Source organism: Amblyomma mixtum, chromosome 4, assembly GCF_055824585.1.
Source record: "Amblyomma mixtum isolate Tamu chromosome 4, ASM5582458v1, whole genome shotgun sequence".
In the NCBI taxonomy this organism is placed as follows: domain Eukaryota; kingdom Metazoa; phylum Arthropoda; class Arachnida; order Ixodida; family Ixodidae; genus Amblyomma; species Amblyomma mixtum.
The window spans coordinates 94180815-94199311 of record NC_143015.1 but is presented as its reverse complement, the minus strand read 5'-3'; the positions used below and the strand labels follow the sequence as shown (position 1 = coordinate 94199311).

Below are 18497 nucleotides of genomic sequence, written 5' to 3'. Positions count from 1 at the left end.
CGGTATCTGCATGTATGGCAATAACGATTGCCATACATTTAGAAGGTCATTGTCTACTTTACATTCACAGGTGCCAGGGAGTCCTCGTACCCCTCCTGGCGCAGTGGTGCAGCGATTTAGCAATGCGCCACTGCCCTGCGATGGCAGGTGCTCCCAGCGGTGGGCCCTGTGTGGCCTAGGTTACTCGTCCCGAGCGACCAATCATTAATTTGATTGCCACCTGCCACGATGGGCAGTTTGCTCGCAGTACGTACGGCGGGTGGGTTCTGATGACTCTGCAAATTAACGTGGCCTAGGTGGCTTACCTGCCTCCTAGGTTGCTCTCTGGACACCATTTGTCAGCTCGTGAATTTTTCGCCCACAACGCCGACGCCGGATTTTATGGGTAACGGGGCTTTTCACGCTACCGCGTTAAGAGTTCCGCATGAGCTATGACAGATGCCGTAGCCGAGGGCTTCAGAAGAATTAGACCACCTGGGGTGATTTAACGCGCGTTGACATCACACAGCACACGAGCGATTTCGGCTTCCAAGATATGCGGCCGCCGCAGTCGGGATTCGATTCCTCTTTCGTTCGACTGCGCCTGAATACAGTGAAATCCTGATGATTCGAACTCGTAGTGGCCCGAAATTTTGTTCGAATTACGCAGACTTAGAATTAGGGGTAGGCGCATCGTGTCGAGCGTCTGGTGCACTGCGTTGCGGGAATCGCAGTAGACGCCTTTATCATACCGTGTTACCGTTACCGGAGTACCGAGAGCCCGCCCACCGCCAGTGCGCTTGCGCAGATCACCTTGTAGGCGCCAGATGGCGCCAGGTACCCGGCAGCTACGTGTACGCCTGCCGCACCGGAACCAGTCAACGCATGCTCAGCGGCGGTGGACGGGCTCCCGGTACTCCGCTAACGGTAACACGGTACACGGTATGCTAAAGGTGTCTAATGCAAACGTGTCAGCCGAACTGGGTCTTTTCGCGCGTAGGCCACTCAGATCTAAGGGCGAATACGTTTCTGTGGCTGTGCCGACAAGGCTAGGCAAAAAAAAAATTGCCAGAGGCTTAGCTTGGTTAAGCCCAGAAGGTTGCGAAAGTAAATTACGAGCAACTTTAGCGACTAAAGTAGTAAAAGGCGAAAGCCTGAGTGCTGCACGGAACGCCGGAATTAGCTTAAAGTGCTATTGAGGTGTCCACTAAACCACATAGTTGGTAAGGCGCCTTTCCTTTCCTCGAAATGAACGCCGTCCCATATCTCTTACTGCCAGGGATCTGCGGTGCTCCGTGGCTACCGTTGGGACCGCGCCGACGAACCGACTTGGTAACTCAGATTTCACCTCGGTATGACGTCACAGAAGCGAGCGCCTCCACGCGTCATCCAACCGGAGGCCGTCTCAAGGTCAAACGTGACTACCGCCGGGACCACGCGGAAGGCTCAAAACATAGCGTAGTATTGCTTTCGCAATAAAATTAGGGATCTCCTCCCTAGCGATCCCGCAGCCTCTCCACCTTCACCCCGCCGCACCCCAAGCCCGAACAAGCAACAATCAACACGCCACGACACGTGGACAAAGGCACGTCTCCTTCCCTTTCCTGCCTAGCCTTGGCTGCATAGCCACAGGAATCTGTCCTTCAGGTCTGCCCGGTGTGCCACATTGCGCTAGCGCGGTTTGCAAAGGCCAGAGAGGAGGCGCTTCGACATCATATGGCTCCTCGCAGCCGGTCCCACGTTTGTGCTAGTGGTGCTCCTGTATATTAAAGTGAACTAGAATTCTAGTTCACTGTACTGTGCAGGCTCCCGCAGTGAGCAGAGTTGCGCGAAGGTCCGCCATTATGTTCCAAGCTCAGCGGGAAAGCCGCTTCTCGTGTGACAGGAGCCATGATACTCGGGGAAGACTGCGCATGCGAAGAAGGAGCGCTGACCGTTTGAAGTCCTCTGAGCTGGAACTAATGAAGTGGCAGTTTGGAGGCATCCCTCCCCTACCGGTGGTGCTATATAATACCCCCTCAGTCGGATAGAAAAGCAGACTGCGCTCAAGACGGCAGCGGCTGGACCCCTCCCGCTCATACGTCGAGTATAGGGGACCGCAGCTTCGCAGGGGGGCGCTGCGGACGCCAGTGAAAAGCGCCCTCTCCGACCGACTCCGTATTTTTGTCCGGGCAAACCGGTCACCCCTCCCATTGAGTAGCTGCGCGAGCAGCGCGCTTTCCCCTGAAAAAAAGCCAGTTCTGCACGTACTTTGCACATGTTGGCCAGCGTGCAAATCTCTTTGTGCAGTCCCGAGCTTTTTCCCTCGTGCTTGAACGCTGGCGAGCTTCAGAGGATTAGCAAAATGTACAGGGGCGCTAGAAAAAAATGCGAACAGCACGGCGCCCACGCGCTGCGCAGTCGGAATTTATCTTCAATGCGTTTTTATCTCGTTAGTAACAAAAAGACGCTAGAGTGGTACGTTATTGTATCACGGATGTCTCTAGCGTATTTGTGTTGCGAGCCAAGTATAAGCGTGACGAAAATAAATTCCAACAGCGGAGAGCCTAGGCACTCCGCTGTTCGCACTTCTTTCGGTCGCGGCAGTACGCTCTGAGATGTAGGTTAAAAGAAATAGTGGACAGTGAATTTTTTTTTTTTTTTCGCTGCGAACTTGAAAAAAGAACTGCTAGTGGATCAGGCCCACTACGTGAAGCAGATTGTTGACGAAAAAGCCGGTACCGTAACGGCGAAATGTGTATCGCAAGTAAATGACGAGATCATTTAAGACGTGGAATTCGAGGTAATACCATTTTTTTTTGGCACGGCCATCTTCGCAGATGCTTAATTTCGTTGGGTGACTGAGCACTTCGGTGCATGCAGGTTTGTTGGCCAAATAATAATGATTTTGTTACGTGTTTCGATGAATAATGATAGAAATAATTTTTATTTTAACTTAAGGCGACACGCGAGGCTGAGGAGAAAAACGAAAACACGCACGAAATGCGCCTACCAGCTGCTTGCTATATACGGCTAAGAGAAAAAAAATGCTCTAGTTTGTCAATCGCTACAACGGAGATAAGTGGTTCGTATATTTATTTTAATTCCGATTACAGCTCACGCGCATTCCCAAAACAATTATTTGCAGAGCCATCGCTCATATGCAAACGCTCATTCATGTGCAAGCAAACATTTTGATTATTTTTATTTTTTTGAAATTTTTTACATGTAAAGCAACTTCGAAAATTGAGCCCGGCGTCATAAGTCGGAACATTCAGGCGATCACTGACCTTGCCTCACACGCGTCTGCATAATGCCGCTAGCTGCAGTCAGTCTCCAAAATAAAAAACGGTAAAAAAAAATGAGTTTCGTTAGTGCGAGCTTTACTAAACACTGCATGCTTAGTGAATTACAGCAAAAACTGCGCAGAAATAATATTACGCGTGCGACATACCAAACGTGTTTAGTAACAGGAAAAAGCTTACTTCACCCTGCCCATAGCAGTTATCGAGGCCTGCCGTTTCTCGTTCTGATCCATTTCATACGCAACAATTCCGGACAAAAACATTTTTGAATAGTAAAAAATGTATGACCGCATTTTTTTTTCATATACTGGAAGATTTGACTATAGCAATCTCCCATCGATAGGCTTGCATTTTTTTTTCGTATTAACGTTTTTCTTATCGTCAACTGCTCGATACGAGCGATGAAAAATATCTAAGATTTTGCTGCATATTGAAAGGGTGGACCATTACCTTCAATATTTCCGTTACTGTACGTTACAATTTTCCAATATTAAATTTTTTTTCCCAAGAATGTAGGACATCACCAGGAAATCTGTAGATTTACCCGGGCATTCCTTGGCCGTTGATGTTCAGAGAACTATTGTGACAGCCGCACACACAACCAGTTTCTCCACTCTTAGAACGTCGCGGAATTCACAGCAAGCGGCAACACCACTTTTGTGCGCCCGCGAGCAGGACGGCACGTGCTCACAATGAAAGAGAGAGTGCCAGCTGCGCGAGCAGCACGCGCGTACCAGCCGACAGGCTGCTGGCTCAATGCGCTCCGCCGGCGACGTGCCCGGACAGCAACGCCAAAATGACCGGCAGGGGAGAAGTGGCGCTGGTGCAGTGGAAGCAAACTTCAGGTGCGCTTCCCTATAAAGCACGGCTGTACTCGACCGGCGGCGGCGCGCGCTTCGCCGGCTCTCCAAGTCCGGCTGTGGTATACGAGCCGAAACGAATTGGAACATCTGACGCCAACGAGATCATGTGATCGCCGCTACGCGCATACTGTCACGATCGAGCGACGTGTGGAAAACAGCCGGCAACTCTTACACTAAGTGCTAACAGTGCCATTCAACCCCCGTGCCCATAAGCCAGTCGACCATGACACGGGTAGCCTAGGGAAAGCGGCTCCCCTCGAATCCGGCCGTGCCCGTGACAGGGAAACGTCCGTAGCACCGTTCGAGGCAGTCACGCACATGGTCTATTGCTATAGCTAATGGTGCCCCCAGTGAGCCACTGCACTGCGAGCCGGGGTGCGCGCTGAGGTTATAGACCGAGGTAGATCGCTCGCGTCGACTGTTTCAACCGCACCGCCGCATGCGCTCGTGCATTAAAAATACCGTGGGTAGTCTACGGGGCAGAAACGTGGAGGCTAACAAACAGGGTTCAGCTTAGGTTGAGGACAACGCAGCGATCTATGGAAAGAAAAATTATAGGTGCAACGCTAATAGATCGGAAGCGGGCGGAGTGGGGTGAGAGAACAAACGCGGGTTAATGACATCCAAGTTGAAATGAAGAGGAAGAAATGGCCTTGGGCAGGGCATGTAATGCGAAGGCAAGATAACCGCTGGTCCTTGAGGGTAACGGAGTGGATTCCAAGAGAAGGCAAGCGTAGCAGGGGCCGGCAGAAAGTTAGGTGGGCGGATGAGATTAAGAAGTTTGCGGGGATACAGTGGCGGCAACTGACAAAGGACAGGGTTAATTGGAGAGACATGGGAGAGGCCTTTGCCCTGCAGTGGGAGTAGTCAGGCTGATGATGATGACGATGAGTCTGTAACTGATAATGGTTCTTTTGACGGGACTGACGCATTTTGTATAAACAGGTGGCTCAAATTACACGAGTTCTAATTAACAACCTTACACGCACATACACTGGCCAATTAACTCCCACCAATCTTTTAACACATACATATTGAACACCCATGTGAGAAGGTCCGCATTACTTTGCCGCGCAACATACCATAGTGATGCCCCGATAGCGATGAAAGTAAATTGTTTATGGTTACAAAAAATCTTGTCACAGCTATCACTACAACCGAAATTATGCAGCGTTTACGAGTTTGGACGCATAACCGCAGTAGCAAGATGATTACTTAAACACAACCAAGTGTTCTAAAACTGAACGCTGCCTGAAAGGCGAGATCAGATGGAAACCATCGACAGTTCAGAGAGTGCACTCAACTTTGAATGGCATTGTGAAGAATGAAAACAAACAATCAACACCACTGAAACATTTATTATTGCATAACCGGGCTACACGTACTGTACAAAAATAAACACATTTATGAGCAAGCTTTTACTGTGTGTGATAGAAATGTCCCACCAGCACCTGGGCTACTGAAACAAAAAGGGAAAACAAAACAAAAAGTAACAAAAAACCACTGATACAGTGTTCCAAAAATATATGCAAGCTTTTCACTTCACAACACCAACAGTTCACAGAAGCAGAGGTTGAGGGTACAACAACGGCTAGCTTTTACCTCGGCTGGAAACAATTTTTTGTAGGCACTGCTGACTTGCACACACCGTAGTTCACCAATTCGAAAAACAGTTAACAGTGGGCAAGATTTTTGCTGCAGTAACTGTTCAAAACAGCAGCAATTAAGTGCAATGTAAGCGACAGCAATACTATACACATGGCCGTCTGCCATGTCAACAATGTCGCACAACAATGTGTCACGGCTCCGTCTACACGATGAGGACCAAGCTATTGACTAGCGCGTTAGCACCATCTGCACATAGTACGCAAGCTGTTAGAGGAGCCCAAGGGGCATCGATCCTTTAGGGACAACAAACGCTGATTTCCATAGGACCCACCTACATGTAAACACTGTATGGGCGACAATAATGGAATTCATTGGCAGATACCAAAGTTAAGCCTAACCTCCATATTCAACAGAGGTGCATGCGTAGTGTATGAGAGCCATGTTTAAACGGAGACTGAGAACAACAAATTCGACTTGAGTCTGCATCGATGCAATAAAATAACAAACGGGCTGCTTTAAAAGGAAGCTATAAAAGGAAGTTTTGACGCGAGTCTCTGAGGCTTGAATATACCACTATTCACTTCGCATCAGCAATCACGGAGTCTTTTTCACTCTTGATGCGACGATTTTGAACTGAGTGGTTGCATAAAAAAAAGTCTCAATTCAATTTTTTTACCAATGAATGCACCTTGTGTTAATAAAAGAGTGGAAAGATTAATTTGCATCCAGAAAAAAAACTTGAGTTGTATGCAGTGTAACTTTAAACTTATCAATCAACTGGTAAATAACATCCGGTGCCACAGTGATGAATGCAACTAGCTGAAAGCATGCCAACCAAGAACTGCAGTCGAATGCAGTTCTTGGTCGGCATGCTTCCAGCTAGTTGCGTTCATCAGTCCAATGCAGTCGCGGCATCTAATGTGAGCTTCTGTCCTAACCTTGCCTCCCCTCGGCACAAGGTCAAGTATGTTCGAAACAGTCTCAGTCGCCCTCCAAGAAATGATTAAGCTTCACAATAGCTTAGTCATGAAATGTAACCACCGGCCCAAGCTATGTTGTCTTTACGGAAAAAGAAAATAAAAAAAGGTTACCTTGAAGGAACGTATATGCCAATGTTAAGCATACCCGGCTCCTGTGAAGAACGCCAGAGCAGTGGAAATTCTGACATTCTCAAGGATGCCTTAGTACCTTCACCCGACGCCCACTTGTTATAGACTGTCAGCTTGTGTAAGTCTAAGAGAAGTGCTAATACTGAAAATAAGGTAGTCCAGGACTACATGCCTATCACACAATAGGGAGAGACCAGCAATGGCATAGTCCATAGTCATATCAGAACACTCCTGTAACCCGCTACCTTCCCATGACCATCCAGTATAGTGCAGTTATTATTCGCTTTCTATATATTATCTAAATATCCCTTAAATTTCTCCTGTGTTCTCAATCCTACTATCTTCTTCTACCTTTCTATCTCCTTCGCATCTATTACTTTCTACCTTCCCTCCTTTCTCGTTTCCATCCACTGCAGTGTCTGCTTGGAATGTTGCAGCTACGGCACCCATTTAGTTCTCATTCTAGATAAGTGCCAACACGTAATTCTCTCGTTTGCTCTCTAAACATCGGTCCTGAGTACGAGCCCGTTACAAAGGATGCAATGTCCTGAAACTGTGCTACCACAAACATGGCTAGTTTCAAAACTGGCAAGCAGTGAAAGACAGTTTGCACACCACAGAGGGTCGTCCCAAAAGCCGAGTAGTACGAGGAAAGTACGAAAGCCCCAAGCAATCTGCTATGCCTAAGCCATTGTCGCGTTCACACCAATCACTACCACGTACTGCACCACACTAGAAAACCAACACAGTTCTTTGCCTGGGACATGTTAAGAACAGATGGCAATCGAAAGATGCAATATGGTTGCTTCAGAAAGTCCATATTGATTAAAATTGAACAGCTATTCTCACACTGAACAGCGTATTCTCACACACTCAACAGTTTTTCGTAATGCAATGTCTAGCACTGTTTATCAAAAGTAGGAGCAAACCATGAAGACTAACACCCCTCAGCACTAGCACTGTTATACCCCTGTTACACGGGTGTTTTCAACGGCAGTTCAGTTGACCGTCAGTTGAGCTGAACGGCAGTTAGCAGTGTTACACGGCAGCGCTAACTGCCGTTCAAATCTCAACGGCAGTTGAGTTCGACTGAGATCAGGGGTCCCAGTTGAACGGCCAACTGACAAGATGGCGTCCAACGGATAAAAAAAGTTTCCGTAGTGGATTGTCTTGGCTCAGTGTACTCCGGCATGCACAAAGCAGGAAACTAAGAAAACACTCCAAATAAAACTGACGCATTAAACACACGTATACATAGCGTGTGCGTCGAGCAGTCGAAGTGAGGAAACAAAAAATCGACGACGACCAGCGAACCGACCCACATCGGATAGTCTTGGCTACGAACCGACATCGTCAAGCAAATTTTTACCCAAAAACAAAAAATATATACAAAATTTGTCGCTATAGGAAAGAATATGTACAAGACGATCATTTACTACACACAAAAAAAATGTATACGCTATTTTTCTTTATTTTCACTTCGCTCTAGATGCGATGTCACGTGGTTAGTGTGCTAACTGAACTGAACGCGAAGTGCTCGTGTAACAGCAAGTGAATCCAGTTGAGTTCAACGACAGTTGAAATACTCAACTGAGGGTTAACTGAACTGCCGTTGAAAATGCCCGTGTAACACGGGTATTAAACTAACTTTAAGAAAAGCTGTCAATGTGGATTTGCCAGTTTACCAAAAGTGTTCTTATTTCTGCCATACCTTCATTGAGATGACCGCTATCACAACTAAACCCAACTGGATGAAACAGAACATCTCATGGTTACCTTGAACTTCACGGAAGTGATGCTTGATAACACTTTTACAGCTCTGCCAGTGGATTGTTGTCAAGTTTAACGTCAGAACTTTGATTCATTGACAACGAAAAACATATCTGGCAGCATTTTAAGCTCGTGCTTATCTCTCATGGCCATTTCATTAGCAAATACACTAATGCCATAATCCAATTAGTGATCCATAGCACAGCCCTGAATACATGAAGGAGCCCAAAATCCATCTCGGCCAATAAGAACGCACGATTCAACTCCAAGTCACCCATCAAAGCACACTTTTCCATTTGAGGCAAGAAACAGCAGACTGGGATATGCCATAAGATAACAGAACAGTGCTCTCAGGTCAGTGATTTTTAGAGCATTATACGCCACTCCCCTGGTTATTACCAAGCATAACACCCTTATAAATCTACTACAAGAAAGCTTCCACTAACCCACATTTTACGTCTCAATGTCAACCACAGCAAAGTCACAGTTCACTTAACCTCACCACATGTAATCAGCAGACATGTTCGCTTATGAGGGTAACTTTTCCTCGTGCATAACGAACAGCCTTTCGCACACCGAAGTATTTTGCAGTCCAGAGGTACAAGTCCTAATGACTTCTCAAACCTGTTACACAACTGCAAGCTATGGCACTAAACTCGTACCCTGAACGACATTCACAGCGTACACGCAACACACATCCGTGGTTCAGCCTCACAACTGCTGGCACAAAGCTTCCCACAAAAATCGTAACCTCCCACAAGCTCACTCTAAGTCAAGGTGCAAAGCGCTCACATTCTGGAATCTTCATTAACACCTCGCCCAAAAGGCCAAAAAAGATCTTCTAATGAGACACAAGAGATCGTCTCACTGCCAAGATGGAAAACGAAAAAGCATCTCCTCACCATAAAACCAAGGGCGTCTCTAAAGAGAGATCAAGCAACAACAGAGTAAAATAAAAAAACTCAACAAACCTATAAAAATGCACGCAGCGTCGCCAATACAAACTCAGGTACAAAAACAAAAGCCATTTTGTGTGGGTCTTTTCAACACTAAACACTGCACAGAGGTAAAAAAGGGTGAAAATAATAATAAGCGCACAAAGCCACTTTGCAAATGAAATAATTCTCTGGAATAGAAGCAACGTTCAAATCTGCAATGCAGCATTGCACCTCATAGAGCAATGCAATAATGGCAATAATGTGCAATTTTCCCTATACAACGTTTTACAGGCTATGAGCATGTAAACAGGCCGCTACAGCCTAGATATATGTATATTAGACCAGCAACAATAGAACTGATGTTTTTTTGCAAGGTACTAAATGTACTGCACTTCAGACTGAGAGAGCTCCTTGAAACTGTGAGCACTGTAAAATGAGCTCTGCACTATATTCCAACACCTGTCACACATACACAAAGAAAATTACTTCAAAACTAATCCACATAACATCAATGCTCAACACACCAGCAGCTTCACAAACAAGAACGGAATGCGCAAACTGGTCACACTTGTTCGCTCGGCAGCACTGGAAAGACTTTCGAAGCCAACAGTTTTAATGGACGCATTTACACCCTCTGAATAGCATGATGGCACACAGAAACCACATTCAGAGAAAACTGCCTACGCGCATTCTTTCCTTGCATGCAAACTACGAAAGTTGCCATGAATTCGGGCCTACAACCAACCAAACACAAGCTACGGTGCAATGATGGCATGTGAACATATCTTTGCAACATAAGTGGTAAACATTTTTGATGCAAAGTCAATGTAATGTAGGCCGCATTCATGGCAACCAACAAATCTAACCAACCCCACGGGCTTGCTTCTATTACGGCTTTCACAACTGAGTCTAAACCTTGCTCCTTAAATGCAGTTATCAGGCACTAAATCACGCATTGCTGCTGAACACGTAAAGTACGATGGTAATAGAAACAGCAAGCGTGCTTTCATTCCACAGGGTAAATATGCAAATTTTTCAATGCACAGAGTTTTATAATAGTTAATTAGGCTTAAGTTAGAACATGCGTCCAAGTCGTGTGAACAATTTGAAATCCTATGCACTCATCACTGACTAGATAATTGGTTGATGCACTGTAGTGTGCTTAACCGGAAGTAAATAGTGTAAAAAAATTTAGCAGGCAAGGGGTGCCACATTTAAAACCACATAGGTGAACCTATCATTCCTTCAACACTTCATTAAAAAAAAAATGGGACAAAAGAGGTTGACGCGATTGCATGCATAAGTTGACTCGTGTGAAAGTCGCAACTTTTCTCAAACACAAAATTTCGGAAAATGGCACTAACTTGCCCATGATAATATGCTATATGAGCATGAAAATAGAAAAGACAGGTTTCAATGACCAACTATGAAACAAAGATGCTCATGTAGACAGAGCATGAGACCTCAAGATTGGAATCCCAAACTAAGCTATAAAAGTTGGAAACAAAAAATATGGTAACCATGCAAGGCTATGTGTATAAGCCCTGAAACGGCAGATGCATTGGAACTGAAGGCCACAAAAAAAAAAAGCCTGAAAAAGAAAAGGCAAATGCAACACAACAATGTTGTGGCCCACTTAGCCACATGTGCTTTAATGTGGATAGCATGGATGCTACACAAACCTAGCAGAAAGAGTCGTGTAAAAGTTGGCTGAAAAATTCTGCTTCAAATACAATAATATTACAATTCGTGCACGATCGATACAGAGAACTTCAGCCAACTATTAATGGTTTTAGAAAATAGAAATCTGCAAGATTCTTCAAACTACACACCTGCAGATAAAAAGCACACAAATTTCTTGTACCGCACTTACCTTTCACAATTCCACCTGCTTTTTCCAGTTCAGGAGCTTCACGCTGAATTAATTAATAGCTTCACATTAACATTCCCGCTAAACCACAAAGATCCAGGGGCTGTGATGGTGGCAGTTTATAAACATATTACACATGCACAGTCTTTAATCAAAGTTCATAGCTGTAGGTACTGAAATAGCAAAGCACAGAATTTATCATAATTAACGCAATGGAGAAAAAAAACCAGCAGAAAATCAAGCACTGGGGGCAAACTACAGTGCTTGTCATTGTATTTGAGACAACCTTGCTACACAGCTATGAACCATACAGTCTGCAAGAAATTTGACGGCTCAACAGAAATTTTATCTGCGGCATCATTAATGACTCGTTATAAAACAGCAATTTTTTCTCCGTATACTGATAGAGAAATAAGAGGCAGTCACTGGCTATTGCTGTGTTTTTGCCATCGTAGCATAAATGCTTCAAACAATGCACGTTAGACTCCACATGAAATCTGCCTCCCTTACATTACAGAACTGCTTAAAAGGAACATTACGACCAATACCTGGGTGCAAGAACCCCTCATTTAAACATTACGATGCACGAATCTCCAATTACTGGTTGTCTGATGTTACTATACGGGGTGACAACACCACAGAGTTCACGATGATACACAAACACATTCAAATTGTTACTAGTGTGTAACTGTCTACAACCGGGCCGTTTCAAGAGGAATTGCGGGTTCGAACTGTAAAACACAGAGGAGGGGAAGTCTTGGCAGATGTCACCATTTTTCGCAAATAAACAATGAGAAGATTCACATAATGAGCCAGTAAGTCTCCTGCCCTGCCACCAGCCATTTCCCGCCCTTAAGCAACCTTGCGGACTCGTCATAACCGCACTAACACCTCCGCATCATTGCAAACATGGGGGGGAGGGGGGGTCACGTGAACAACAGACTGACGGCGGAGGTCGCCAGAACAGCTCATCGACGTTGATGGGTGGGAACAACTGGAAGTTCCGCGCAATGGGTCGAGCTGCATCACTGGCTGCTGTACCGCACGATGCCGAACTTGAGCCGCATCTGTTCGAGGAAGACCCAGGTGAGGATGGTGTGTGGGCCGAGCCGGACAAAGGCTGGAATGTAGCCCTGGAAATAAATGCGGGGGAAACCGAAACAACTGAATGCGGGTGGTCCAAGGATAAAAGAAGAAAATATGAACTGCTTCTCTGATTTTAATCAAATTTTTTTTTGTTATATATATGCTATGACAGCTGTGGCTAAACCACCTTTTCCTCTCTTTGCTCTTCTCGGCCAGTGCCATAGCAGCTGTGCCCGGGTGAAGAGCACCGCAATCCTCCATTCCCCACCATCGGATATGGAAGATCCCAGCATTGCAATCGCATCCACATTCAGAAAAAGGTCGTCAGCAAACGCAGGCCGGGATGTACCGTATTTTCACGATTCTAAGCACCCCCCCCTATTTTCGGAAAAATTCAGAAATTTTTTTCCGAAAATAGGGGGGGTGCTTAGAATCGTGAAAATACGGTACATCCCGGCCTGCGTTTGCTGACGACCTTTTTTGACGGACGGTACGAGCCAGACGTCGTACGAAGCGGGGTCCTTCTAAAATTTGCGTCGTATAACCGAGGTTTTTAATGCATGGTCTCTATTGGGGTTTTGCCGGGACCGCACAAATTCGTCGTAAAATGCGGGTCGTCGCATGACCGGGGGACGTATAATCGAGGTTCCACTGTAACATGAATACCGTATTTACTCGCATAATAGGCGCACTTTATTTCCAGAAAATCCGGCTCAAAGTTCGTGGTGCGCCTACTACGCGGGGTAAAATTTCCGGAAATTTTTCGACTCTCAAAATTGAACACACCACGTAAACGCACTCGTGTACGGGGCCGCACCACATTTTCCCGAAGAAAATATTAAAAAAAAAAGATCCGTGTAAGGTCTGCACCGAAACTTTCCTGACTTACGCGGGAATAGCCTTCGGAATGCACGCGCCGAGGCCTCTGCGATCGGCTCCGGCTGCGCGCAACGGGCGCTTGATCACGGAGGCCACACATGCGCACAGGAGCTTCCAGACGCCACCCACGGAGGGCGCCCGATTTAGAGCTTATCATCATCATCAACGTTTTCCTCCGCCGCGCCGCGAGCTTTCGCTATCCATATCGCCATCAGCATCTCCAGCTCGTTTTTTTTTGTTTTTTTTTGTTGCTGTCAAGTGCCGGGATCTGCGGTAGCGCGATAGTTCATCGTGGTTTATGGCTTTGCCGCGGAGCGTTGCTGTTTTAGCTCGACGGCCAAGCACCTTAACAACTACACGGCTAGCGTGCGGCAGGTCGGAAAATACGACGTGGCCGAGAAGTGGGGCAGTTGCGACTGCGGCGTCCCTAAATTTTCGTACGCGACTCCAAGCGCCGAGGTTTTCGCGGGCCTAAGTCGGGAACGTTTCCAGCTGGAGATGAAGCTTTCCAAACAGACGCTTAAAGTGAGCATCCCTGAAAACTGTGTGCGGCTGTTCTACGCGATGTCGTTGTACGTGCTGTGGGTCCGCAGCGGCACTAGTGAAGACTAGTAGTCAGTTCAGCAAAAGCTTTGTTAAAATAAAGATTGGGGAGCGGGGGGGTGGCGAGGTGTCGGCTTGCAATCGAGTAAATACAGTACTAATCACAGTGCCAAGTTCGGGGTGCGCCTTTTATGTGCGGAAATAAAAAAAAATCTGATTTTTCGTGCCCGAACTAGGGGTGCGCCTATTATGCGAGTGCGCCTATTATGCGAGTAAATACGGTATATGCTTAGAAGGAACCAGGAACAATCATTTTTGTAGCTCACTAAAGGAACACCACACACATGCATGCAGAACCTAGAGAAAAGCCCAGAGACTTTGGAAGCCTGTTGCTCCAAAGAGGAGTCCCTGCAAATTATGGTGTGTGCTGTGTTGCCATCCTTGGGCCACAGAGGCCACATATCTTCAAACCTTAGCAGCGCAGAAAAAAAGGAATGCGGTATTCAACGTTGGGACGCCTTCGTCCCCTGCGTTCACTTTCCCGCAATGCACTAGTTCCCTGTGGTTAGCTCCCCCGCAAAGCACTCCTCTCGGTTCAGTTACTTTTAACTAACAGGGGAGGGCGCTCGCGTCGCAGCGACACCAGCGCCACGGATGGCGTTTTGCTGCGCGCGCGCGAGGGATAGCCGGGTTTCTTCTGCTCGGCACCGGGATAGCTCGCGGACGTTTCGCGAGCGGCTCCGCTCTTCGCCGCGGGCGACCTCGTGTGGAAACATGTTCCCCTCAGCTCGTCCCGTCCGGCCTCGGAGTTATTCCCTCTGCCCTACCGTGGGCGAACATTCGCTCGTAACCGTGCTGGTGAGTCGGACATCCTCGATTCCTCAGTGTATTTTGTTGCTAGCTGGCGTTATTGTTGTTATAGCAATAAATGCCTTGTTTGTGTCAGCCAGTGTGTCGTTCCTTTGTTCCCGCAGAGCAAGGCCCGCCGTGGTCGGCGTGCGCTCGGTAGCGTACGCGACCATGAGGTGAGGTCCGTGCGGTTTTGAACTGGCTCAGCCGTGGTTAAACGGGGAGAACGGATTTATCTCCCCAATTTAAACCCCACAACGTTTCGCTCTCTCCGGTTGATGAGAGCGATTCACGACAGCATAGATAGCTTGCTTCCAGAGGTACACAATTTGAGTTCGGTGCTAACCAGGCGTGTTGATAGCTGTCATTTTATTCTCTCTATCAGCCGACAGTGGTCCAGGCTAGTTCAGGGTGCTATGGCCGTGTGGTGAAGACACTCACCTTGAAGAAAGCCATGACTCCCAATTTCTTTGTTTCTAGGGCACAGTGTAGTATACTCTGGAGTGAGAAATGCAAAACACAAAAAAGCCCCATGACACAAAAGAACTGCACAGCATACCAGGATCACAGCAAGAGAGAAGACAAACACTTCAAGTGGCAACAACGGAGCCACACACAAAGGCTATCTCACACAGTCACAAACTTACATTTCACCCGAGCGCTTATTATGTTCTACCGACCATATTCAAGAAGAACAAGCTGCCTGCATGCACCATCCTTACACTAGATTATCAAGGTTCCATGTCTGCACTGAGACATTAGGTAAGTCAACTTTCTGAAGAAACCAACCACACACTCTGATATGGATAGCGGCTCGTTCACCACACAGTGTGATTAACGATAGTTGCTCACCCGTGCTCGTTCATCACCCCTATTGGCAACACATAATCACCCCTGACCGTAAATAAAACAAATGATGGCATTACTAAAGTACATTTCACTTTCCAAGCATACCGTATTTTCCGGTGTATAAGACGCACCCCCCATATATGCAGGCTGTCATTGAAAAAGTTATTATATAAGACGCACCCGTGTATAAGACGCATCCCAATTTACCCAGTTAGGCTAGTGAGGCTTAATTAAACATGCTTGTGCGACCATTGCAAAATGCACCGTACCTGTGAGAAGTTCTTAAGCACCGCTAAGTGATCGAAAAAGGCAACACTCACGCCATACCCACCCACGTTTTAGCAAAAAAAAAAGAAAAAAAGAACGAAGGAACTCTCCTTATGTCCATAAGAACATTTTATATTAACTTAAAACCTTCGAAGTCTTGATCTTAAGATGTGCTATCAAAAAGCATGCCCATTTCTGGAGGCGACCCAGCTGAAACATTTTCTTCGCACTACGTACGTACTACGTACACGGAGCAAACAAAGTTGCAAAGGGTGACTGAAAGAAACACCGGCTTGTCTTGACAATGGCGAGAAACGCGATCGTCACTATCTTTTGGCATTTCACATTACTTTTGCTTGGGGCCTGCGAAACGGTCGCGGGTTTATGATTCCGGAAGTCGTCATCCCCACCGTTTAATAATAAAGTTGCTCTCGGTGGTCCCCGTATTGAAGTATTAACCGTATTAAAACCGCGTTATTGGTAGTGATGTTTTTTCGGTGAAAAAAGCGTGAACATGGACCTGAGTAATATCTGAACTCGCAAAAGAAACAGAAAAAGTCGCATATAAGACGCACCCTTGTATAGGACGCACCAGCAAGATTTTTGAAAAAAAGCCGCGTCTTATATACCGGAAAATACGGTATGTTAACCACTTTTGCAACCGGAGGTTCAAAAGCCATGCAAGTCGTTATACACGAAGATGCAAAGGGACAAGTCACAGGTTAGGCGGGCCTGCCGAAATTTCACCTGCCGTCCACCAAGACTGGCTGAGTGTGCTACCATTTACAGCAGCTCACACCTTAGAACAGAGGTTCACGGGACCACTCATCAGGGTGTGGAAGAGCCATGTTAGATACCCTCACCTAACCCAACTACTTTTGACACTTGAATCGAAACAAATTCTAAGCTCTACTGTCAGCATACCAAAGAGCACTGCCATGTATAAATGGTTCTTATTGTATTGCTCAAGTACAGCCTGATGCACAGAGCTCAGTTTTCACCATGTGCTCAACAAACAAATTTATATGAATAGCTATGAAGATTCCTAGTCCTATTCATGAATAAAAGGAACATGCAACAGCTGGCCAAACATGTCTGCCAATGTGAACTCACTACGTAGAATACATTTTTTCAGCGCAAAAAAAAAAAAAACACAGGACAAAGAAAGGGGAACACGCAGGACGAAATCAGTGTTCGTCGACCTGGAGTCGAGTATATATATTTTGTGGCACTGAAACTTTGGTAAAAACGAACTTCACCACAGCTGCGTTTGACTGCACCAAACTGCACTCATCCCTGAGAGTGTAATGCTCACCCTGTACTCGCCCGGCTTGGCATTCATCATTCGCGTCTTCATGACGTCCAAGGGCTGCGTCAGTGTCGTAGCGATGCCAGCCTGAAAGGACAGGGGAAACATGCTTTTGTTCGTGCCATAAAAGCAAGCGAAATGCTAAACAGTGACAAACAATGACCGAATCTCCTGAGAAGAAAAAAATTTTGAATAAGATTGGTCCAACTTGTAGCTGGTGAACAAACTGCAGAAGTGCCAGCCGTCATCTCATTGCGAGTTGCATATAGAACCAAGCTCACTTATCACAAAAACAGGAGTAGAATGCGGAATTTGTTTCTTCTATCACAATGTTCACAGTAAGCTAGGCGACTGAAGGTAGCTTTCTTAAAGGGCTACAGGCACTAAATCCTTATCCCATGCTTTCTGAGTACACTGCAGAAGGTACTGAATGCATGGATGAACACGTGGAATTCATCTCAACCTGCCAAACGAATCAATTCGGCCTGCCATGTAGTTTCATTACAAGTTTTGACAGCTTGTCATCAGTGGTTATGCTGCTTAGGTTTGGTTAGCGAGTAGGTGCCACATTGTTCACATTTCTTTTCGCCACAATTGTACCACAATAATAACATAAATAGCACAGCTCCACATGGCAGATCATCTTCTGAAGCTCCATTTCAATGAGGACCAAGAAATTTCGAAGAAAATGTCTTTACAGCACTAAGAAATTAACTAATTAGGCTCCAGTTATATTGCCATAGTATGGGAACTAAATAAGCCATACAGAAACTAATTTTATTTTTAAACACAGGAGATAACACATGCAGAAACTTAATTTCATTACAATAGCTAATTTTTCATTTTAAGACCAGCATTTCCCCTTTAATGCAGTACAACTGCAAGCTCACTGAGCTGAATAAGGTATCGTCTGGCTGCAAAAAACCAACTAGCCTGCAAAGACAATCTTTTTTTGGTGTTCCGGAAGTATTCGAGATATTCGCTTCGAAATTATTTGAAGAAAATTATTACTCGCTTCGAAGTCATTTTGAACCAGAAAACCACTATTCATATAGGACTGTATAAAAGCCCATATGCTATGGCAATAACATGCAATAATAAGAAACAGTCACATCGATGTCACTCCTTCAGTGAGAGTTTGTTTTCAATGGGCCATTTGTAAGTGGTATATCTCTACGAAACAGACAAGGTACTGAGTATGAAGTGAGGCTGACCGGTACCAACTCCAAGAGCGGTAACGAACTAGCACTAACTACACAAGTAACTTTCCAACCCGCTGTGTCATCTAGAGGCT

At 46.0% G+C, this 18497-nt stretch overlaps 1 protein-coding gene across 3 annotated transcripts in view; it reads right to left on the bottom strand.

The window, feature by feature from the left end:
* Positions 1–5464: 5464 nt before the first annotated feature.
* Positions 5465–18497, bottom strand: part of LOC149347459 (mitochondrial dicarboxylate carrier-like) — a 37573-nt gene continuing 24540 nt past the window's right edge. For all 3 annotated transcript variants that reach the window (XM_089587128.1, XM_089587129.1, XM_089587130.1), the window contains exons 8-10: positions 17210–17290; positions 15220–15276; positions 5465–12554 (exon numbers count right to left, since the gene is read on the bottom strand). In XM_089587128.1, the coding sequence (XP_089443254.1) occupies positions 12447–12554; positions 15220–15276; positions 17210–17290 (246 nt within the window). In that variant the 3' untranslated portion in view covers positions 5465–12446. The remainder of the gene's footprint in view (positions 12555–15219; positions 15277–17209; positions 17291–18497) is intronic.